Source organism: Amblyomma americanum, chromosome 10, assembly GCF_052857255.1.
Source record: "Amblyomma americanum isolate KBUSLIRL-KWMA chromosome 10, ASM5285725v1, whole genome shotgun sequence".
NCBI lineage: Eukaryota > Metazoa > Arthropoda > Arachnida > Ixodida > Ixodidae > Amblyomma > Amblyomma americanum.
In genome coordinates this window covers 60092865-60117310 of record NC_135506.1, presented here as the reverse complement: position 1 = coordinate 60117310, position 24446 = coordinate 60092865, and the positions used below count along the sequence as shown (strand labels likewise).

The following is a 24446-nucleotide window of genomic DNA, read 5'->3' as shown; positions in this document are numbered from 1 at the left end:
CTGTGCTACGCATTTTCAGGGCAGCATAGGATGGATGGATGGATACGGCTGAACCCTTTACATCGGGCGGTGGCTCAAGCCACCTAGCCATGTCTTGTGAAATTTTACTCCTGTCTTGCTTTTAGCCACCAATCAGATAACCTTCGCTTGGTTACTTCTAACCTCTTAAAATCCACTTTCCCTTCACTATCCCTAAACCCCAATGCCTTGGGGTTTAGGGATAGCACGCATGGAACGAACGCGCCCTCTCGTGGTGAGAAACAAAAACACTTGTGCGTGGCCATGACGTCAAAGCGCGGGCTGTTCGTTTAACTGTGAAGTTAAAAAAAGATCTGGAGCATGAATACAGTCCACTGTCAACCGAGGGAAGTCAGTTTACTTAGCATAGTTTAGCACTAAAAGACACCGCCATGTGTCAACCGACACGTCTTCTGATGGCCGCCGGTTCGTTTCAAACCTGCTTCTATCATTGGATGGGCTGCGTTTATATAGCTGTAGTCGGTACGCATGGCTTAAGCAGCAATTCTCATTGTTATGCGGTTTCCTCGAAACATATTGGGCTACCACCACTACCACTTCGAGTTGAGCGATCCGGCCTTATCCTGCAATCTGCCAGGCGTGCTGGCTAGAGGTATGTTGGCTCTAGGGGCGGATATTCGGGTGTCTATTGGAGGGGGCGACTGGTGCCGGTGGTCCTGTTTTCGCAATGCATTTTTGGGACTTTTCGTGCAAAAAAAAATTGTCTTTTTCATCGCAAATTCTTGGGCATTGTGGTGATGCACCTTCCCCCCGTCGCTGGCCGGGCCGGAGTTTGAGACCCGCATCCTGGAGCAATTTATGTTCAACGGGAAGTTTGTGGGAAATCTATGTAGTTTCATTTGTAGCCGTAAGGCCGTGTTTGGGTTATACTAATTAATTATTACTGCATTATTTCAAACCTACTCCACACTGCGGTCTACCGTAAACACAATGTAGTAATTGGAGCTTCAAGTGCAAATTAGATACCCGCATGAAAGCGGCTGTCCAGAATAGCTGCAGACCACAGTGAGAAATAAATGCGCGATGCTTTCATAGAAAATCGACGCAGGATTGAACAAGTAAGAAATTAAGGAGTTGAGCTAATGCCGTGCGTTTAACCCACAACCTCGAAAAGATACCAAACAGGTGTCAAGATCATATGCTGCTATCTGCGCTCATAAAACCAAGGTGCTATTCGCCTTATCCAAGGAATCAAGAAAGAATGCGAAGTTAAGAAAAAAGTTTGCCATATGCAAAGTACACAATATTGAGATCACAAATTTTCTTTTAGCTCATCAAGTGCTATACGTCATTCGAAGACGGGCGGAATGTCTTGTTGAAGTCATGAGAAGTCTTAACGATTCCGGGTAGCTTTCTTGATGACTTGATGAGGACTGCATGTTCATCCTCATTGCATCTAAACAGAACCTTGCCCAAACAGTGCTAAACGAAACTGATATTATTTTAGTGTGGCCACTACCTTGCTTCCTGGAGACGTGTGCGCGTCTTTTTGGTCAGGTTTCTCTGAAGAAGTACACCCGACTTCACATCTCTGAGCTTGGCATGGCTTTGTAGGCAAGCTTATTTGACGACTGCCGCGCGAAACGCACGAAGACGCCAAGTGTTTTGTCCTGTTTAGATCGCGACCGATAAACTGCAGCGAGGTCATTGTCCGCGTTTAACAATAACCGTAATAACGGAGCGTTCATATCAATAATATTAGTCTTTCAAACATGTCTGAACTGTTTATTTCCCAATTATCCGCATTTAGTATTTGCCAATGTTTTTTTTTTAACTTTAGGAGGAAAAGTGTTTTTACGTTTTTGAGTGACGTATAAACATGTTTGAACCTGCCCTCTTTCTTATGTATATCCATAGCAACCGAACAAAGTGTACTTACCAAGCACTCGCAAATATAATCTTGTTTAAACTTTCTTTATCATAGTGTAAATAAGACTGCGTAATCAATAATGCGCAAAAATAACGCATTACGTCAACCCTGTAGTTTGTAAAGTCTGTTATAAGTAAACATTAAAAACATGTTTGAACCTGCCCTCTTTCTTATGTATATCCATAGCAATTGAACAAAGTGTACTTACCAAGCCTAGCATGTTAGCATGTTATTTTCTGATTCGTTGACAACACTAATATGTTATTGTTACTTTCATATTTTTTTCTATTTTTCTTACCTCTACATTTTGATTTTGTTAGTGTATTTTCGGCTTAGGCAAATGCTGCTGATGTAGTTAAGAAAGTTATGAACAAGGGCCCAAGCTGCACTAAGGAGCCTTTACCCTGGCTCCTTTTCATTGTGCTGCAATAAAAAAAAAAGATTCAATGCACGGTTGTTAGCTTTTCTATAGAAACGGCCAAATCATCTTTTCTCTGCCACTTATTCGTGCTCCCAGTTAGTTACTCGCATTCACGCATGTTCCACAGCTTTTATTCTTTATTGGTTTTAAGCTTTCGTACAGTGAAAATATTGATTGCCGATTAAACAACTGGTAATACAGCAAAACTAGCGCTAGCTCGCATGAGATGATAGAGATTTAGAATAGGGGATCCAAACTTAGCTTCCCCATATTCTCGCGGCATATGGTGGTCTTGCGCTGTGCGCTCACGAGAGCCTCAGCATAGGGGGCCGGCCGCGTCGACCGCATCTGCATAGCGTAAGAGCTCGCAAAGCTATTCTGGCTTTAAAGTGAGGCACAGAGCTATAAATCTAGCAGATATAATTTTGTTTAAACTTTTTCTTTTTTGACAGTATAAATAAAGCTGCGTAATCAATAATGTGCAAAAACAACATATTACCCCAAACCTCTAGTAATAAGTGAGAATTATAAACATGTTTGAACCTCCCCGCTTTCTTATGTATATCCATAGCAACCGAACAAAGTGTACTGACAGAGCCTAGCAGCTGTCCCAGTCCAGAAGCAGTCTTAAAATTTGTGGTGTTTTATCGCTAAAATTCTGTGTTGTGCCCAGCTCGAGACAAATTAAAAGCTTCGTGCACCATTCAGTTGCCTGCGAACGTCACATGCAGTAAAACGGGAAAGACGAATTGCTGCTGAGGCGAACGGCCCCCGCTTCGAGGGACGCCGTCATATTGTCAGACCCTATCTAGGGGGTCGCCAGCTCCCTTAAGGACACAGGGGATGTTTAGATTCTACGCATGCGCACTGGCCTCCGCTATTCCCCTAACCGCCAAAGCGATAGGTCACCCTGTTCCAAATCTCTCTAATGATTGCGCAGAGAGCGATGTAGCCCGCTAGCGACACCCGTGAGGTGTACCTGCCGTTCCCCTAACAGTTAGGAAGGAAGTGCTAATGGGAGCGAAATGCGAGGGGCATTCGTCCTGAAGGACATAGCCGCATCATGACGATTTGGGTTAAGCGCGCAGTATTCGGCGTGAAGACGGGAAACAGTACAGCTCGACGAGGCGAGCACCTGAGGATTATGCGCATAGACACAACAATATTTGAATCTTGCCACTAGGAATGAAATGTATTACTTTCATTTTGAAATTATTTAGCTGTTGCCGTGGTAGCGCATTATTAAAGCAACAACACGGCTAGAAACCACATAAAAGGCGCTCTGGAAACCAATGTTTCTTGACTTCTGTCTCTTCCAGCCTGGAATGGTTGCAGAAAGAGCTCATAGACACACAGATTCTATCTACCCTCCTCCCCCGGCCCAAAGTGCCAAAATTTAGTTATTAAAGGGCCTCTGAAAGGGGCTCGCATTTAAGTTGCGGCATGCTTAGTACACCGCTTTGCAGAAATCCCCCAGCAAGATTTTTTTTAAATGCGCGGTGTGGAAGTTGAGTTATATGCAGTAAAAATGTGAACTTCGCGCCTTTTCCTCTCCTCTCGTCACTTTTCGCAAGCCGAAACGCCGGCGCTCCTTCGCTGGCCCCGCCTACTCGGCTCTACCGCTGCCTCAGCTGTCGGCCGACTTGCACGGGGATTCCCCGCGCGGGGAGGAGGAGCCTCCGGACCCGCCGGAGTGGCGGCGTCCATGGCAGCTGCGTGACGTCTGAAAGACTCGGCGCGCGAGCCAGTGATAACCACTGGCTGCTGACGTCACTTGCACAACATGACGTCGCATGCCAGGTTTCGCGCGAAAGGCCGGCATCGCTGGTCGGCACGAGCTGCGAATCGGGAATTTATAAAAGTACACTGTAAACATTAAGCTAAAGTTTGAGGCCTCGTACGCGGCATGGACGCTCGGTGGCGTGTACTCTACATAATGCAAGCATTTCATAACTAACCACGAACACCCGTTTCAGGTGAGCTTTAACAATTGGCCATATATGAAACTTTCTGCTTTAAGCAATTGCAGTATTATTAGTCGCAAAATAATGTACTTAAATGAAAGATGAAGATTGGTGTTCTAGTAATCCTCCCCCCCCCCCTCCAAAAAAAAAGGACTTTAAAAAATTGCCGGTGGTTTAGCTCTGGTTAAACCTGGAGGGACGCGATAGCTACAGCTGGCCGAGTGGCAATTGGTCACGTGATCAACCACGTGTCGAACCACGTGATCAGCCACGGCGCCGCGCCGCCGGAAACTGCTCCGCACCACGTGAACAACCACGTGACAGCGTGGCGGCGCAGTCACAGGTTGGCGGCGCCGCCACGTTGAAGGCTCGAAGTGCTAGCGTAATGTAGCTATCGCTAAAAAAAAAAAAAACCGAAACGTTCCAAAGAACCCAGTCTGAAATCCCTATTTAGTCATACGTTGTGCATGGCAGTGATATTGTTGAAGAAAGGTATCACTGATCTTAACGCTCTTTTGTAGTGATAGCTACATTACGGTAGCATTTCGAGCCTTCAGTGTGGCGGTGCGTAGCGGTGGCGGCGCCGCCACGCTGTCACGTGGTTGGTAACGTGGTGCGGAGCAGTGTCCGGCGGCGCGGCCCCATGGCTGATCACACGGTTGGTCACGTGACCAAGTTCCACTCGGCCAGCTGTAGCTATCGGGTCACTCCAGGCTTAAACAAAGCTAAACTACCACCAATTTTTTTTCTTAATTTGGCTACAACATGTCATTGCCTGCAAAATATTGCTCATGAAATCTTTCCTTTGTTTTAATATCCCTTTTTACTTTGGTTAATTTTTTTTCACTTCTGATAAGCTGATGAATTTTAATCGCGGAAGGGCAGCTCAGCCAAAGAGGACCATGGTAGAGGGTGTTTCTCTCTACACATGGGGGTAGAGGGCAGAAGTCAACGACCTCCTTTCTATTCACCTAGCCAAGCTCAGTCCCGAGGAAACTTGTACTTATTGGAAAACCGGCGGGTGCTCGGTGGGACTCGGAATCAAACCTCTCACCTCCCCTTCGAGGGGCTTGTTTATCGTCTTGCTTTTGCATGAGCTTCGACACGTGCATATGTTTACCAAACCTGGAGCTTGCATTCATTAGCAATATGAAAAGCGCTTACTTACTACCATAGTATATAAGCTAATTACTCCGTCAAGCGAATTTTTTCTCCTTTTCCAGTGCTTTTGATTACCGAAAATGATTGGTTTTATGGTGTTTAACATTACAAATCGACTCAGGCTATGAGGACCGCAGTAACAGAAGGCTCCGGATAATTTCGACCACCTGGGGTTCTTTAACGCGCACTGACATCGCACAGTACACGGGCCTCTAGAATTTCGCCTCCATCGAAAGGCGACCACCGCTGCTGGGATCGACCCCGCGTCTTTCGGGTCAGCAGCCGAGTGCCATAACCACTGAGCCACCGCAGCTGCATTACCGCAGATTAGCGTTCGACGCTATTATTATTCTAGAAATGTCAACATTTTGCTGAAATTGGCAAACAGCAGCTCTACTGTCAAAGAAAAACATTTTATACCTTTCGTGCCAGGAGTAGCGAGAAAATTCCTTATCCGCGAGCCATTGCTAACGACAACTTCTGTAATCTTGAATTAACCAAATGCCTTTGAACGACGCATGAAAAAAAGAAGCAGCTGCGGATGATCAACATGACATCGTCTCAATATCAGGTTATGCAAAAATGAAGCATTCAACGTAGCCAGATGAAAAGCACTTAGGTCCATAACAAAGGGCGCTAATTTATCTAAATGTCAAGAGCACCTAGCTAGCTTTCAATTCGCAGTAGTGACAATGAGAATGCGAGCGCCCGCCGTCATCCGATGGATATGGCCGCAAGTAGTTGCGCCCCAATGCACTTCCGAAACAGAGTGAAAAGAAACCCCCGATCTTCTTGCATTGCATGTTGCCTTGCAGAAGAGATTTTGTGGAAGGCACTGCTGGGAGTATGGTTCGAATAGCCGCCGTGCATGAAGTATAGTGACTCAATAACTGAGCACTAGGCCTCGAGGGGACCCTGTGTTTGTCACCCTGGAAAGATGATGCGCCAGCTAGTCAGTGGTAGTCATGCGTGCCATGTCGGAGCAGAAGGGTGTATATAGGTGTATCCAACCCTACGCATGCTCAGAGCGCCTTGTCTATAACGCTTGCGAAACTCGCTACGGAATCCACGAATCAAAATGTGGTGCTCTGAATGGGCCGCTATTTGGAGTTTAGCAGATTGTCGTGCCAAATGCGGCATTGAAACAAACTGCTTAATTGCACAAAACACGGGCTCAGAGCGCTACCACTAGGTGTGTGCAAGACCCATAGAAGGTGCTGCACTTTGTTTATCTCCACCAGGTGGTCCGAGAAGTAGCCGGGTTTTGGAACGAAATTCACAACAGATACAATCAAAGAGCGCTGGTCCTTAGTATGTGAGATGCATGCTCATACCTGGATGCGGCCACTGCACGACTCGCTGAGTCACAGGTGCTGTCAACGCCGTCCATAAAGAGGATGACAGCAACAATACCAGAAACCGCAGAGACGATCCGGAACGCATGCTTCCAAACACACGGCCAGCGCTGTAGCTACACAATGAGTCGTCCGTCGGCGTCAGATATCCTGTGGAGTTCGCCGCAAGATGAACTTCGAGCACCGCGATTAGATAGATGCGAGTTCGCCGAGGCCAGCGAGTCCACGTATACTTCCCCAGATGTGTCTGCTACACGCGCCCCATCTCACTTGCGATGGACTTCGGTGCAGTGTGTCTACACGACCAGGTGTATTTTTATCTTGCGAGTGAAACTACCTGTTCCGCCGTCAGGATTTTGTGGAGGGGGCCATATTACAATGGGCGCCGATGACGTGTGCTGCGAGAGATAAGCTTATCAATGTGGGCGGAAACCCAGGACTTGTCGTCACGAATCGGTATCGCAAGGGCAGGGATATGCTGTGTTGCTGCAATTGTATGAAGTGTCGTGAACGTTGACCTTAGGCTTCCTTTTTACTATGAAGTGAGATAAAGGTGACGCGCGCGCGAAGAGTTTGTTTTTTGTGGTTGGCAGGACAAGAGGTGCGGAAAATTTTCTGGTCAAAAATACTCGCATTCCAAAAATACTTGTTATGGGCCTCTTCCTGTTCTTGCCCACGGAACTTTTGGCAGTTTTTTAATGCTGCTGTTACTGCAACAACGCTCTGGCGGGCATGAGTTTCTGCTGGTATATAGTTTAAACGAGCCTGCACGCGGAGACATCGAGTTTCGGCACTATTTCTCCTCCCAAGAAAAAATATAAAACCCAGATTTTATGATATTACCTGTAATGAGCTTCCTTTATAAGGAGACTGTTTCTTTCCTTGCATGGAGCACAGGCTTAGACATGTATTCATGCTACAGGTGCCTGCACCGAACATGACGAGTATCGCGATTTCTTACCAGGCATTGCTCAAGTTTCCCTGGAACGCAGACTAGAAAAAAAAATGAAACTGGCTTGCCATAGTAAAATGTAGTTTCATTTCCTTCGAGTATCTGTTCAATGTTTTCCTTCTGCTGTATGAAATAGTTCTTCATTACTATAACGCTAACGCGACACGTAGATGAAGATACAAGGCACGCAAACATTTGGCGCTCTTTGCGCAAACATTTATCTCCTTAGAAATCAGAAATGCACCAACTGGCTCAAAGAAAATGCTTTACTTATTTGCAGTTGGTAAAATAGGCCCAGTTATCGCAGTTAAACATAAAATATATGCCGCTAGCTTAAACTGAAGTAGGATAGATTTTGCGGAGTCATACGAGGAATCAATACGGAGTCATACGTCCGATAAATATGATTTTTGAAGAACTGACCTTTTGGCCATTTTTGCCATTTGAAAGTAAGAACTTTTCACTGCATATCATGCGAGGGGCATTTCATTTCCTTTTCCCACTTTTACAGCTGAAGCTGTTCAAGGGTAACTTAAGAAGCACAAGGGAAACTCAATAAGAAGTTTTACCAGTGGAAATTGTAGGTAAATCATGCGAAGTCCCTTAGGATAGCATTTGAAATGGTGACGTAACCGCCGGTAAGACCAGCGGGACGTTCAAGCTTCTCCACAGTGCCCAACGCCGGGGAGGGGCGCGCGGGGGGGGGGGGGGGGGGTGCAGTGCCGGTAGATTTACAGCTCAGGAACAGTTTATTTGAAGGAAGAAAACCAGCCCCATCGAATGCAATGCTTCCGGAGCGTTGTTTGGTCGCATCCGGCGACACACGGTCAGTTGTGGGCGAAGGCAGCTGAAATTCGAGAGCTCTCTGTGACGACGCGTCGCCGAGCTCCTCCACACACCTCTTTTGTGTTGAGGAGAAGTTTAATGTTTCTTCGGTGATCACTTCATCATTTGAATTGTTGGCGAAAAAAAAAAGTTAGTATGCAGCTATCTAAACCCATATAAATCTGAATCTTCGTATATCGTGGAATCTTTAAAAAGTTACGCAGCTGCCTTTTAAGGGCACGTGCCATGGTTCTTTGGAGTCAGCGTTATTACGGCGCCACTCTGATTGGTCCGCATGCAGTCACGTAACGCATGACGCCACCGCATGATGCCACAAAAAACGCGTCATGGAACCACCTCATGCTGTGTTGTCCTTACACAGTGAGGTCACGGATGGTAGCATAGAGGAGTCATGCGCACTGTACCAGGGAAGAAGACAGATATTAATAAGCACAGGTTATCGACCTAATAATGCAAATATATTGGCAAAGACCGGTACTACAAAGGTCCTGAGTGAAACGATCAATTTCAAATATTTGGCCGTTTAACTGTGCTGCTGTGTTAACCCCCGGAAGTAGTTGTCGTTGAACCTAGTTATACATACTGATAACAGCCGTGTGAGTTTTTTTAGCATCCTTCGTGAATGATATTCTGGATGATTCAGGGCCTACAATTAATTTTTGATAGGAATTCATACAAAGCTATCTCTACAACATTTGCAACGCTGTTGTAGAGCGTTCAGTGTTCTGATGTTACATTTCAGTCTAACAGCACTGAAAGCAGTCTGCAAACATTCCGAAATGCAATCATTATTGACACTTTCAAATCAGTAAACCACTGTGGTTACGAAAGATGACTTCCTTAACATTTGCGATCACCGGTAGCATGCCAGGAATCATTTCATAGTCTGAAGTTTATTGGAAAAAACACACAAGGTTAAATAGCTCACAAAAGGCAGCCAGCAGCGCATGCGCCTACCCCCAGAATGACAAAACGAATCACTGTATTGAACTAAGATACCGAATTTCACGGAAAGAGTTATATAGGCCAAAGTGGTAAATGTGTAAACAGACGGCTACGCCAACATAATTCGTCTTTAAATGGGGCTCCTTCCTCTAATTTGGCCCCGCATTACAGAGACTGCGAACTTAACAATTCTAACCCGTTGGAAAAAAATGTATGTGTACCTCTGCTAAATAGTACAAAAATTCTGTATAGGCATTCCAGTCAGCTAACAAGGGAATTATCTGAGGCATTTCATATTCACAAAAACTCCGACATGTGCGTCAGTACACCATCTGTTGTCATCCATGATTGTGAAATTCGGTATCTTAATTCAACACGGTGATTCGTTTTGTCATTCTGAGGGTAGGCGCATCCGCTGCTGGCTGCCTTGTGTGAGCTATTTAACCTTGTGTGTTTTTTCCAATAAACTTCAGTTGATAGTAGCGCTTGTCCTTCGTTTTCATTATCTTGGTGTCCCCCGTAGCAGCTCTTTCGAAAGTTTTAAAATGATGTACCAACTCGCTCAATTGTCCGTGTTACTTCATAATCTGCTATGTTGGCCTTCGTGCGAACGGAGTAAGTGAATATTTTATTTCGTGGAAATACATAGCGCGAACACGATTTCTACGCATACATAATTTTTTTTAAATTTTGAACGAGAACGTTCTGTAGTATCTTGCCACACTTCATGTTTCAACACTGCCATGCGGTGTTAAAACTTTCCCAGGTACGGCATTTTTATTCACCTTCCAAGCGTACCAACTCATAAACCGCAACTTTTATAGTTGATAGTTACACCACACGGCCGTTTTTCAAAATACAAAGTTGAACAATTTTACAAAAGGAAAGAACAGGAAACTGAATCCGAAACTCCATACGTCGCCAGGTACTATATTTTATGTGAGCCAGCGATGACGTCAGAAACATTAGTATAAAAACGCTGGCACGCGTGTGGATTGCCTGAAGTAGCGACTGAAAGCAATCAACTTTTCGTAAAATACCTGAGGTGTCCTAATACATGCCTCAGAACTTTGTTACTCAAGCAGGGAGAGCGTATTAACGTCGGGGAGTGCTTGGGGCGTTGAAAATTCAGTGTTGCCCGTAGAAGTAATCTAACTTAGGCCATGGGAACCGCTAACTTTAAGATTTATTTGCGCCGGAATAGCCGGTCGCACGGCTACGAAACTTGGTGGAAGTAATTAGAAATGACAGAAAACCTGTAAGATAATTTTCACTTGAATATCCTAACCTTGAAATAATCCCAGAGCTGCCCTTTAATGCGGAGCTACTTTAAATGCAGAGATACTTTATGCGGTGCCTTGATTAGAGAATCTAAGAACGTAAATTTAGCTAATAGCTAAATTACTATTTATTTTGTTTTTTCTCTGACCTGTAACTTACTTTCTGACCTTTTTATTTTCAGTAAGATTTCGTTCTCTCTTCATCCCTCCTTCTTCTGGATGAGTTTGCTGTTAGTAGAGACATGTTCCGTGCGTCACTACTGAGGGCTCCGAAGGTACCCTTCTTGAATAATTCAGTCATACCAGTATGGTTTGCCTTACGCCTAAGGTTTTCATAGCAAGCGTAGTGGCGAACTTTCAACTCATGTTATCCCGTTGCATGATACAATGCAACCTAATTGGGGTGCTAACGTTCTCAAAAGAAGACAGTATGAAAACAGACCACTTAATAGAGCGATCGGCTCGCGGATTGCGAGATGTTTTAATCTGAGACAATCTGATAATGATATTAAACTGAATTTATTATGACGGTTAGGCTGCATGACAGTACTCTGAGCAACATTTTTAAACTGAGAAAATTGCTGACCGAAAGCCGCTTCGGATTCTTCTTAGGCCTGAGGAAAACTGTGCGAGCGGAAGAAATTACGGTTGCAAATTTATGCCTATATTTTGATGATGTTATAGGCTCCCTTATTGAAGCGGGCTTCTCAGCCGAAAATAATGTGTAACCATTGGAAACTCATTTCGCAAGTAGACTACATAACTTCAAGAGCAGTTTTATTGACATTTGCCGCAAATGGTCCTGCCAGTGTCCCAGAGCCTTTTTTCGGTTCATTTTTTTTCGTCTACGGCAAAACGAAATTAAAACCGAATGAAAATTTAGCCGCTGATCTTCCTCGTTAGATACGAACGCGAAAGCTAACGTTAGGGGGCATTGCCTGCCTCCAACAAACGCTGCCAATGTGAGAGAAATGTACCGATATTTCATGCTACAGGCATGCTCATGCAGCCAAGTTACTTTTTTCAGGTTCTATATAGCTGGACTAGCCGTGTCGCCCACAACACTGCATGAAGTAGAAGATGCCGTGGTAAGCGTGTACCGCACTCGAAAAAGCAACACTGGAAGAGGACTACGGCGCAGAAAAAGACAGAACGTGAAAGCAGCAGGAAAGAAGGAAAGTGAGAAAGATGCGTTTATTGAAAGTAAAGTGGAGATGTAGGCTGGGGGGGGGGGGGGGGGAATGTCCCTGGAATTGCACTCCTCTCTTCGCGGAAGGCGGCAGGAATGAGGGCGGAAAAGAGGAAAGTGATGGTACGTAAAAATGTCTTGACTTCGTCCTCGTCGTGAACGGCAATTACGAAACTGACCTCGTAGGAAACGGATTCGGCCACATTATATAGCCTCGTTTGCAATCAGAATTTTATTCCGGAGAGGATGCCCCAAAGGAAGCCTGCTACTGGCGTTTCCGCAATAAGTATTGTTCTTCACTTAAAAAAGAATATATTTTTCAATCGATACACGTTAATACCTAAACTCCTTTTTCAGTAGAGCTCGGGAACATTACTTCGTAAAGCGTTTTTCGGATTTATTGCTGTGATTTTTATACGCCATCGAGCCCGGGCTTTCATGCCGACTCCAGATAAAGAAATGTCCTGCAGGCTTCTCCAGTCCGGATGTCACATACAGTTCCTGCACATAAGAAAGGGGCTAGACAAAGCCAAAAATAATTCCGACGAAGTGCGGCCTCTTAACACGCAGGCAGGGATTAGACGTCACGCTCTTCAGCTAGAAAAACTTCACGCGCTACAAAAGCGAATACTGTTAGTAATCGCCATCAGCATTTAATTTTTCTTATTCAAAAGAGCAACTAGCGTAGAATTCGCTATGTCCCAGCTGAGGACCATCATCATGGACACTGGTAGAGGATGCGGATGCGGCGGGCGTCGCTGTCGCTGAGGCCTGGTTTGTCCGGGACTTCCCTCAGGCGGCTGCCGTCCCTGGCCAGCATGGTGTACAGTCCCGGAGCTCTGCTGCCCGCGTACGAGCCGTACAGCATGATCGAGTCTTTGTCGAACGGGGTCAGCAGGCGGTGCTGCCACGGCTGCATCTTCTCGAAGTTGAAGGCGTACTCTGCGCCCAAATGACATGGCCTCCAGGAGTGACCTTCGGGGCTTCCTGCTAACATGTACGCTAGAACTGGCAGGACCTGAGAATTTTCCATTTCAGATCACCTGTTTTTTTTTTTCAGCCTGACTACTCATTGCTACTATCAGTTTAAAGAAACAAGTTGCTTGTCGAACATGTTATTTTTCCTGAAGCAGATCGCCTGCTAAGATTTGCTTTAAAGGCGTGCTGCGTCACCTTGTACTACTTAGGTTTGTTCATGAATTGTAGCTTTGTTGCACGACGTTTTGAGAACTTTTGCCACTTTTTAAAAGCGAGGCTTGTCTACACTCCTTCTTCTCACTTTCTTCCATATCCCCTTTCCCTTTCTCATTATGCCTAATGGCAAACATCTCGAATAAATAACAAAAAGATTATACCATTGTTTACTGCATTTTATTTTTTAGTTATCACGACGCCCACGTTTTTCTCATCTCACTTTGTTCGCGTTGTCACCGCCATTATTGACAAATGACAGTAGCACTTGCACCAAAACAACTCAGTCTAAATGCAATTTCCAAGGAGGAGTGATACATGCCGTCTGTGAGTAGTTGCATTTCCGTACAACTGCATTACTACTCCGCGCTAAAGTACACGTGCGCCGAGAAACGCTAAACGGAACAATGCCCTGATTATCCTCCAACAGCGAGGTTAATCAGAACAGTGCTCGAGTTACCTTTCTGCAGTGTAGACAATGATGCGATGATATAAAGGACAAAGAGAAGAGAGAGGAAGATAACAGTGAATGATGTTATGTACAGACCTGTTCGCAATAAGAATGGCATGCAACAACTTACAACTCTATGCACACAGTTCAGAACCTCTTCAAGCTCTGTACTATGGCGAATGATGGCTTTTATTTTCTTGCGACAACAAGAGGCAGCAAACTGATGTAAAGCATGTGCAACTTCTTTAAGAAAAACCGCTCGATTCTAACGGTCGTCCCCATGCCTTGCTGCAGGCGCAGGTACTACATACCTGGTACGACGTTCTGCCTGAAGACGACAATGTACTGGTCCCGGTCGGAGCGCGAGTGCTCGTGGAAGAAGCCCGCCGCGTGTAGGAGCTCGTGTACCACGGTGCCTTTGTTCAGGCAGCCGGTGCCCAGGGACAGCTGCTGCTGGCTACCTTGCCGACCGACGGCCGAGTAGCACCTGCACGCGAATTGCAAGCAAGCATGCTTCTAATCTATGTTGCGCGACTAAAGCAGCTTTGATTTTTTTCAACATCATCACTCCAACAGGCGGCACAAAGGAGAATGCGCACAAACATTCAGTAAAGTAATCTCAAACTGGGACATGACTAATTCGACGAAGGACGCTTGTCTTCTGTTTCGGTTCCGCATGGTGTTTCTCGTATGTGCAACTAACCAAGGGTGCCCCATCCAAAAATGTTCATAGACAGTGTATAGATTGTACGCTGTTCACTGAAAACTTGAAAAAGGCGAGACGAATTTCGCTCGCCATGGCAAATAAAAGAGGAAAACGGGAGCGGTTGGCAAGTGGCAAGGAAACGGGAAGTTTTTTTTTCGGTGTTCACTGGAACGTGCAAACATCCCGACCGCATGCGATGAATAAGGAACCTCTTTTATACGATTTTCATTTACTCGCCCAACACATGGCACATTTGTTATAAATGTCCTTTTTTTCTGTATGGCTCGCCAAAGATGCGGAGTAAAAGGTAATGCAAATGACAACGTCTCGTATCGCGCTCCCAGTCCTTCACTTCCAGCTGAAGTGGTAGTGTTCAATAATCCTCAATATCGATTAACAAAGAATATTTTTGGAAAAGGAGGTTAAAGGATGTGTTTGCGTTGTTGCGCCTTTGCTGCGTCATTAAGTCGTTATTTTGTCCTGTGTCAGTGCACGCTGGGCGAAATACAAGTGTGAAATATTCCTTTTGTGACCCTTAAAAAACTATACAACAGTTTTTGAACATCACAAAGTGCCTCGCCCACTCCTTATATAATGTCGCGCATTCGTCGTGTAGCGTGTTTACGCGTATATGCATCGAATATGTTATTTGTTAGACACCTTCAAGCGTCACATGAATGTAACGCAAGAACTACTGCGAGCAATAACAGTATCAAATGACGTCAAAACAAAGCCAGGCAAATAAAATTGTCTTAAAAATATAAGCCACACGATTACACTGGGGGTCCTAATTTTGGATCGTTCTAGGAGTCCCGAAAAAAGAAGGGAAGGTGCAAAGGGGTGAATGGTAATTTTCGATTACCGATAATGTTGCTTCTAAAAAAATCTGGTTGTTGGAAACTCATGAGCTCGCTACCTTCAACACCGAACGCAAACCGCTCCTTGGCGAGTGGTGTTTGAGAATCCCATTGATGCCATTCCCGCAGTTTCCATTCAGGTGCAGCTCCTGCAAGCTGTCCGAATGTCAAGCATTTTGAAGACTTTTTTGAGATACCAATGGTATGACGTCACCCCACTTTCTCTCTCCTGTCTTCCTCTTTTTCAGCAGTGGGACAACACTGGCATCCACCATCGTTAGATTTTGACAGAATAAAATGTTGTTCGGAGCAGGACAGTTCCAGGGTCGCTATGGGACTCCCACGCTCACATTTAGAGCAAGCAACGTAAATAGATAGATAGATAAAGAGGAGGAGGGAAAGGCAGGGATGTTAACCAGAAAGGGGTTCCGGTTGGCTACCCTGCACTGGGGAAGAGAGATTAGGGAACTAAAAGGAGGAAGAGAGAAGGGAAAAAAGGCATAACACACACACGCACAACTCTGTCACAATCTGTCACTCAATCCAGTCGCTCTCAAGTAGGCAAAGAGTGCCTTGTATGCCTTGAGGGCAGTCGACTGCTGTGGCCACGGACCGAGGATCTTTTGCTCTGTTAATGGGCGAGGATCGAGGCGGTCCAGGGCACAACACAGTGTATGTCTTGCACTCGCAAATGCACAAGCAACGTAAGTGTGCACCGTTTTGCATGGACCTGTTACCAGTTATACATTGGGGTCTAGTTGCACAGTAACGCCCTGCCCCACGTCTTGACAATTAGAGCTGAGTCGGCGTCCAAGCCGCGCGGTGAGTGCGTGGCAGTGCATGACGCCGAGTTGAGGGCCCACAGCGCTCGGGGCACACGCTTACCCTCTTCCCGGAAAAATGTGGACGTAGTCCCGCTGCGTTGTGCGGCTCACAAAGCGCAGACAGCTCTTCGCCTGGATTGAAGCCACCGCCTGCCTAATTAGTGGCATCCCGTGCGCTGAAAGAAGAAACGAGTGAGTGTTTAACATGGTTTGGAGATGGCATGTCGGGAAGGCATGACTTTGAGAAACTCTGCTGTATTTTCTTTTTTTGCATAATAGCCTCCATTGTCATAACTATGGAAAACAGTCTCTGGAAACCTCTCTTGTGTGTCGACTGGATGCAATTGCGTGAGTTGCTGTCTTGAAATTACGATTATCTTGTGGGATTGCCAACCTCTCCTTACCACCAACGGCCGTCGGAACAAAATATCCCCCTAGGCGCCAAGGGTGGCTTACAGTTGCCACACGATCCTGAGAGACACACTACTACACGCTAGGCGCGATAATAGACCCTCGCCGACAGTAAGCTCATGCCCTCGACCCAGATGTAACACCTGCAGCTATTTACAAAGCGATAGTACGGTTACCAGCATCGCAAGCGACCTTATCTTTTACGTAAAAACTAGCTTTACCTGCGCGTCGTCTAATGTTATCTGCAGGCTGCAATTCACCTGTCAGAAGCAATGATTAGGCGAAACAGGACAATTCATGAGCGCCAAAACGGATGGACACTGTGCTGACATAGAGCAGAACCTACTCAAGGCAGTTTCGGAACATTTTAATCAACATGGGGAGCTCACTCGGCCACATGATACCTTATTAAACAAAGTTATTGAAAACGCAGCGTACATCCCATACATACTTCACAAATAGTATATTGCCAGACACAAAACACCTATGCACAACAGATGGAAGAACACTGTAGAGAATATTTGCAACATCTCGTAGGGACTTGCCCATCTTACTCGCGAGGGAGAAACAAAATGCACCACATAACATATGACGACAGGGCCACCCTAGCAGACCACATACGATCAATCTCCGCAGCACAACATGCCATCGCGGCATACGGTTGTGAAAGCGGCCTGCTTCGAGTAGTGTAAGAGAGGACGTTGAATTACAACGCGCAGCTGTGAAGGCTGTAAAAGTTGCCTCCGCACATACACCGCCATTTCTCCTAATTACTCAACAGCTGCTGAAAGCCACTCCTCCCTCGCAATAAAGGCTTCATTCATTCATTCATTCATTCATTCATTCATTCATTCATTCATTCATTCATTCATTCATTCATTCATTCATTCATTCATTCATTCATTCATTCAACATGGTAATAACTTAAGTGCGATGAACTTAGACTAATAATTTCGCAATCAGGCTTCAATTCTGCAATTGACTGAAATTACAGAGAGGCTTTCCTATTTTGCAATCAGGCTTGAAATCTATAAGTGAAAATCCAAGCTTCTAAAACATCGCAATAAACGGAGGTAAATGTCTCCAAAGAAAACTCAGAAAATATCTCAGGTAACTTCATCGCGGACGGAATCCATTAACAACGTTTCGCATCTGGCCAAAGGCAGGGTGAAAACACCAAAAAGCAAATATACTCGGCACCTGCCTTCCATGTGCTTGTTGGTTCTTTCGTCCTTTTTTCTTTTATTTTTATGTACTTTCTCGTTCTGCTCAGCGCCTTCTGCTCAGCATGTTTTGCTTCCCCAATCCTTCACCCCCTTCTTCCTTTTTGCTTCCTTCTTTCTTGAGGAATTCCATAAAATGAAATTCGCCTTTCTATCCTCTTTTCCCGTTCTCCTCTCCGCTTGTGGCTCTCCTGCAATCCTCTCCACTCTACTTACCCCCCCCCCCCCCCACCGTTTTTCTTCGTTGTAGGGTAGGCCTCATTTAACCTGCGAATGAAATCAAATAAAATCTTTATTTCATGTTAACCAAGAACATGGGACGATGAGAAAAGAAAAAGGCTGCTGTATTAAGCAGCTCGAGTTCCAAACCCGCGTCAAATACAAGGACAGGAGCGGTGTACACAGTAAAAAGTACTATATGCAAAAACAGCTTTTGAAGTATGCAGTCTAGATATTCACGCTTTCCTGAGCACGCACAACTGAATTTAGAGAATTCTACAAGAAAGACCTGACCAATAATTACCGCATTTGCAAAGATAAAGACAAGTCTTCTTGTCGAGGCATTGAGTAGCCCGGACTGAGGACCCCTCTCGACTCTTGTTCATTTAGTTTCTTGTGTTTTTGTGTGCTCTGAAAAGCCCATGAGTCATACTTTGAACTCATTATTTCAATGTTTATTGTAGAGGTTTCGCTTGCTCTGTGCAGCATTTCAAGGTTATTCATTCGCTGACTAGAGTTGCGGAATGCTTTTTTTTTTGCAGCTGTACTGTGATGAAGCTCATTGTACACTTCTTTCAGCTTAATGCTTGCAATAATGATTTTTGTAGCTTTTTGTTTGAAAACGAGTTTGTTGCGTCACCAGAGCGTATAAATTCAAGTGTAAAACAGGCAGAGAAGCCGCGGAAGATAACTTGAACACAAGAAACAATAGACAACATGAATATGAGTAAAATAAGGAAGAATTACATATCAACAGATTGGGTAGTAACTAGAATAAGCTAAATGATCTGTATTTAATTGAAAACGCGAAATGCAGTTCAGAAATTAAGGTAAGCATTTAGGTCAATCAACTTAATTTTTTTATTTCAGATGCCCTCATGGCCCACAGAGCATTACTGAGACAATAAATATAGCCCACGACCACGTATAAACAAATTGCATGCAACCACACAGCTTTCCTTCAATTTTCAAATGGAAAATAAAGTTCTATTTAGCTGTTTATTTGGCTTTATCATGCTGTAAGCCTCGTGTGTAGACAAATTTATTGTCTTTTCAGACAGATCTCTGCTAAAAAGTGAACCTTCGAGGTGGAATGCGGACTGGTGAAAGCAATATAACTTATCGTTTATCGATAACTGTTGTACACGTTCATGCAAAAAACAACGCGCTCAGCTATTAATCTGACAAAGTTAGTCAGTGTTCCCGCCGCTTCCTGAGCTTTACCTTGCCAGACACTGCTCGGTGTTCCTAAATCAGCGCGATTGAGTTCACTCACCAAGATTTGGGTGGATGACGACAGGGATGATCCCTTGGGGCCACAGCTGGTAGGTGCCAGGTACCACTGCCCGCTGCACATGCGTACATGTGGCCCGTGAGCCAAGAAATGCTTGAGTAGGGTTTTCTGTGGGCTTGTGCAGTAAAGTATCTACTGCCGTCCCGCTATGAATACTGAGGGATTGGGGATAGAAGGGGTATTAACATCAACAAGTTTTAGTGACATTAAATGGAGTCGGACACAAAGAACTGAAATTAAATTCAGGAGAGTGCAGCGAGCTATGGAAAGAAAAACGGTAGATGTAAAGTTAAGAGAAAGGAACATAAGCAGAGTGTGTTAGGGAACAAACGCGAGTTAATGAGATCATAGTCGAAATTAAGAGGAAGAAATGGGCTCGGGTAGGACATGTAATGGGAATGCAAGATGACCGTTGGTCCCTAAGTGTAACGGAGTGCATTCCAAAAGAAGGCAAGCGTAGCAGGGGGCGGCAGAAAGTTACGTGTTCTAAGCCAAGGCGGACAGTTAGTAGGGTGGATGAAATATTTGTTTTCTGTCTTGATTAAGCAAATAAAAAATATTGAAGTCATTTTTGTTACTGTAATTGTGTTCTGCTGTTCGAGATGCGCCTTATATGTGTATGCATTTCAGTATACCATCACTGCTTCTGTAACTGCGCAGAGGAGGTTGGGACCTTTGTCAGGCTCTCTATGTCGTTATTTCCAGTCTCCTTTCATTGTGTCGAGAAATAAAGCTCTTTCAATATATGTAGAAAGTTGGCAGTGATAAGGGGTCGCAGCTGGCACAGGAGAGCGTTAATTGGAGAGATATGGCAGAAGCTTTTCTCTTGCAGTTGGCATAATTAGGATGACGACGATGACAAGAAGTCTTGCTCCACAGCAACGACCTAACGATAAGCCGAATCCAATTCCCAATAAAAGGTCTCGCAGAAGCAATATTAGGATAACACACGCCGCGGTCGCTAAGGGGTTTTGGCATTTGACGGCTGGAGAAAAATTAACAGCTGTGACACCCGTTCTGAGGCAAATCCGGTGCTTTGCGAAAGAGCCCCGCGTATTTGATTGGTTGGTTTATGGGGCTTTAACGTCCCAAAGCGACTCAGGTTATGAGAGACGTCGTAGTGAAGGCCCCCGGAAATTTCGACCACCTGGGGTTCTTTAACGTGCACTGACGACGCACAGTAAACGGGCCTCTCGAATTTCGCCTCCATCGAAATTCGACCGCCGCGGTCGGGATCGAACCGGCGTCTTTCGGGCCGGCAGCCGAGCGCCGTAACCACTCAGCCACCGCGGCGGCTGCGTATTTGATTGGAGGCGTAGACTGGGTTCGCATATTTTGTTCAGAATGACCCAATTAGAACGATGCGCCGGAGGAAGCGCGTCAGAGCTTCGCATTCTGGACTGGCTAGCTGCGGAAGACGAATAAGCAAAGTCTGTCCGGGGTAAGGAGTTCGTTTGTTTCAGTTCTGCGTGGAATTCGGCATCGTTGTGCCGTGAAATGTGGGTGTGGTGGAGAAAGCAAGCTGCGTTCATCTCTCTTGTGTTCGTTGTGCTTGTAGAGCTGTGCACAACTCTGCATTCAGTTACTGTCATACCGATACAGCGCACGCAATAGGGGGGTGGGGGGGGGTGGTACAATGTAATGCGAGGTTTGTAGATAGAGCGGCCTCGCCAGTACTGTTTTTGTACGACGGACAATCAGTGCGGCTACAAATTAAATTGAGGTCAAAGAGGATGACCTCGCCCACACTACCGTTGTACCGCTGACATCCAGAAACGCCGGATAGACCTAGAGCTGTTCATTACTTTGACGGAATCACTGGACGGCATATCTCAAGTCAGCGTCACCCTTTGCTGGGTATCTGACAGCCAGGGGATCAAGGGAAATGAGTTGGTTCAGCACCTAGCGCATGACAGAAATGAACGGGATCTGTCAATCCCCTGGCGTAATGGGGACCAACGCAGAACTCTACACGCATAAGGTAAACGAACATATCGATTGTGTACTAGTGGACAGCACCTTGCTTCCCCCACCGCACCCCCATTTCGCCACAAAAAATACGGAATTCTTTGTTGAACCCAAACCAACTTACTCCTTGCCCAGCGCAGACTTTACCTATTCGGCTTCCTCAACGACCAGATTTGCGCCAGTTGTGCTCATGACATCGCAGGCAACATGGCATCGTATCCCCCATCTACAAAACAGATGCTCTAAAGCAACAAAAGAGCGATAAAGAGCAGCGAAAATTATGAAGAAATATCCGATGGCGTAAATTTCTCTCATAGTCGTTAGTTTAGCTTCAAGCTAAACTAAATTTTTACGCTTGTTATAACGAAGTCGAAAGTGCCCGCTATTTCTTCATTATACCCGTCGCTCGTTGTAGTAGCACGAGACCTTCCATGGTATCAAATGTCGCATATCAAAGGGCTTTTCTTACACGGTGGATGTCCAAGACAAGGTAGCTATAGTGGCCTGACATCGAAGTTTATTTTGTTCGAGGGTGAAATTTGAATGCTGCCGAATTGTTCGTATTACAGCGCCTGCTTCGCTTGAAATAAGTATAGGTATAGCCAATGCTCTGCTTGCAGCCAGCATGGAAAGCGTGGCCCTAGACCAACGTAATAGTAAGCTGCAAAGGAGGAGCTCACGTCTTCTGAGTGGTTTCCCGGAAAGAGCATATCGCCTTCGAAGAACTCCATGCCATCTGGTGCGAGGTTTGCTGCGTAATAGAAAACACAAAAGAGGTTAGAAAATCTAGCTCGCGTGTTGTGAAAAAATAGGCCCTTTCCGCATTCTTATAGTCTTCCGTGGTCGCTTACTCATTGCATTCGAAGTGGTAGCTGCACTGCAGGTTATTCGGTTTTCTGCGATTCAAGAGTGCTTTTCTGGGTACAAACTGAGCTACAAGCGGGTCGCCTACGAACTGTAAAGGCTAAGGCGTGCTGTAGTTGTCCGCTGGAGGTGATGAAGGTGTTGAAGATGCATAAAAATTGAAATGCGAACTACAGAAACTACAACTAACCAATGCTTTTCACATGATGAATGCAGGAAAGAGCCAGGAACTTACGATACACACGAACTGCATTCGTACGGTAACGTTTGTGATCATTTCTCTATTCCCTGTTTTTCGACCAATCAGGGGATCACAGTGCGTCCTTTGTAATATAAAGGGCAGCAATATTTCGTAGTTCAGCTTCACGGATAATAAAAAAAAGCTCACTTTTCTAGCCAGAACATTGCGCTGATTTCTCTCCGAGACAAGAAATATTTTGATTTTCATGCGCACAAACGCAGAAAAGAGAATTTGTACAACTACATCATCCGGGAGTGACCACCCTCTACATTGTAGCGAGATGGCACAGCATACATGCTCTATACCGCAGTATCCCGGAAAATTGTGGAAGCGGTGCTTTGTTGCACGACCGATACTGGAACGAGCTTAAGAGGCGTTCAACAAAGAGCGAGAAAAAAAGTATCGTAAAGTGAGTTAAAAGGACGGCCCTACATCTGCTACCTTGGCATCCCCCCCCCCCCCCAATCTTTGTTAATTAATGCGCTCCACGTACCAATTCATACAAGTTTTATAGCAACATTAGAACTAATGTGATTTGAGGAAGAACATCAGGATCAGAACTATCGGCGTCGCCACTCAGTAATGCTGATATCCGCGAATTATAAGAAAATTATTGAGCAGCTACGGACCACGCTCCATGAGGTGATGCTTATGAATTCTGCGCCCTAGTATCATGAAACGTGAGTTTCGGAACAATTCTTCTCAATATATCTTTCCGGCACCAAAAAACGCAAGAAACGCTCGACAACGCAGCAACGCAGGTGATGTTACCAGGGTTTGGCCAGAGAGCTGGCTGCAACGGTAAGGCCATGGTCGTAGCTTCCCATAACGCTGACGCTAGACATAGTGACAGAAGGCTTGGCCCAGCTGGAAATCTCATGTCGGTGGTCCGTTCCACTCCTTGTTGAGTTCAATACCGCTGTATCGACAAATGGGTGTTGAGGTCGGTGCCGTTCTAACCGGGGCTGCATCGACTGCTGCATTATATCACCACCTGTCTGTGACATATCAACTGCAAACAAAATGAGTGGTTTACATAAAGCACATTCCCCGCTCAGCCAATGAAAACACTAGATACAATTGTAATGGCGCTTACCGGACAGTCCCATACTTAGAAAAGCGGGCACTCTTCCATTGTTTTCGTGGTGAAACATACTTTGACCTTCCGGCTGTCTATCTGCAACCGGACGCTTTATCTGTCGGACGAATCATGGCTTGTTTGCAAAGAAACGATAGTTATTGTCCTCATGGAAGAGTTAGTTGCGCAAGACGGATGTCATTGTACTGCTGTTACACTTGAAACCTAAATTTATTACTTGTCTTTTAGAACCCCGTACAAAGAGGCCAAGTTCAAAGTTTATTACAGACAGCCAGAGTGTGGTTGCTTAAGAGGAGGAAGGCAAATAGTGAATAAAGTGCTTGACAAGCAGCCTTCCCTTCTCTTGCACAAATCCGCAGGGCGTGTATTCAATTACAAAGTGACACAGCCATGCTAAGGCTAACAAATAAGTAGCCATATGACGCACGCAAAATAACTACATCGAGTAAAAGCAAATAGGTTGATATCACAGTTAACACATCGTGGAAGTTAAAAAAAATAGTAGGATTTTAACGTAGGTAAACCAAGTAGACGGGCGAAAGCATGTGTTTAGCCTGTGTGTCTCGTGGTGTTGCATTTCCGGGTCGTCGACACGTACGTCTGGCGACCAGATTGAACTCAAGCTCTGATCTACGTTAAGCTTATCTGATCTGCTCGCTTCGCAGATGGAGGTTGATGAATATGACGGTATGCAATGCACAGCGTGAGAGTGGGTTGCAGTTTAGCACGAGGCATGATCGGCTGCAGCAATAGCATAGTTGCTTCAGAGCCTTTATAATTTGAACTGACTTGAATGCGAGACTCGAGGCTTGTACACAAAGGAAATTGCTACTGTTAAGTGTCACATTCAATAGTTCGATGCGAAGCGCTTTCGGACGGCCTGTGTACGGCCTCGCAGCAATCGTATATGCTTTTGCGCTTCAAGGAACCAACTAGACAGGCTTTGCTTGATGAGCATCGCCACGTGGCTTCCAAGCGAGCCTCTGAGCTCAACTGTTGTGGTGTCCTGGTCACAAGCACAGATCCAATAGTTAATGAGTTTACAAATCACCACGCGTTTCTTTTTGCTGCCACTG

General features: G+C 45.3%; 2 protein-coding genes across 2 annotated transcripts in view; both read right to left on the bottom strand.

The window, feature by feature from the left end:
- Positions 1-7123, bottom strand: part of LOC144106370 (astacin-like metalloprotease toxin 5) — a 29412-nt gene extending 22289 nt beyond the window's left edge. Inside the window, exon 1 of the mRNA XM_077639150.1 lies at positions 6790-7123. Within this exon, the coding sequence (XP_077495276.1) occupies positions 6790-6898 (109 nt within the window). The 5' untranslated portion in view covers positions 6899-7123. The remainder of the gene's footprint in view (positions 1-6789) is intronic.
- Positions 7124-12650: 5527 nt separating this feature from the next.
- Positions 12651-23240, bottom strand: LOC144107962 (astacin-like metalloprotease toxin 5). Its single transcript, XM_077641211.1, has 6 exons — positions 23043-23240; positions 21847-21917; positions 19181-19253; positions 16113-16227; positions 13976-14151; positions 12651-12964 (listed from the first exon to the last, which is right to left on the bottom strand). Exons 1-6 carry the CDS (start codon positions 23149-23151, stop codon positions 12741-12743), a joined length of 768 nt encoding a protein of 255 aa, XP_077497337.1. The 5' UTR covers positions 23152-23240; the 3' UTR covers positions 12651-12740.
- Between the last annotated feature and the right edge of the window lie 1206 nt (positions 23241-24446).

Excerpts from the sequence above, each read along its gene's own strand:
- LOC144107962 (XM_077641211.1), bottom strand. The coding sequence starts at position 23,151 with ATGAGATTTCCAGCTGGGCCAAGCCTTCTGTCACTATGTCTAGCGTCA. Across the intron at positions 21,918-23,042 it reads AGCTCTCTGGCCAAACCCTG|CAAACCTCGCACCAGATGGC; the intron begins GTAACATCACCT and ends TCTATTACGCAG. Across the intron at positions 12,965-13,975 it reads CAGGCAGAACGTCGTACCAG|AGTACGCCTTCAACTTCGAG; the intron begins GTATGTAGTACC and ends ATTTGGGCGCAG.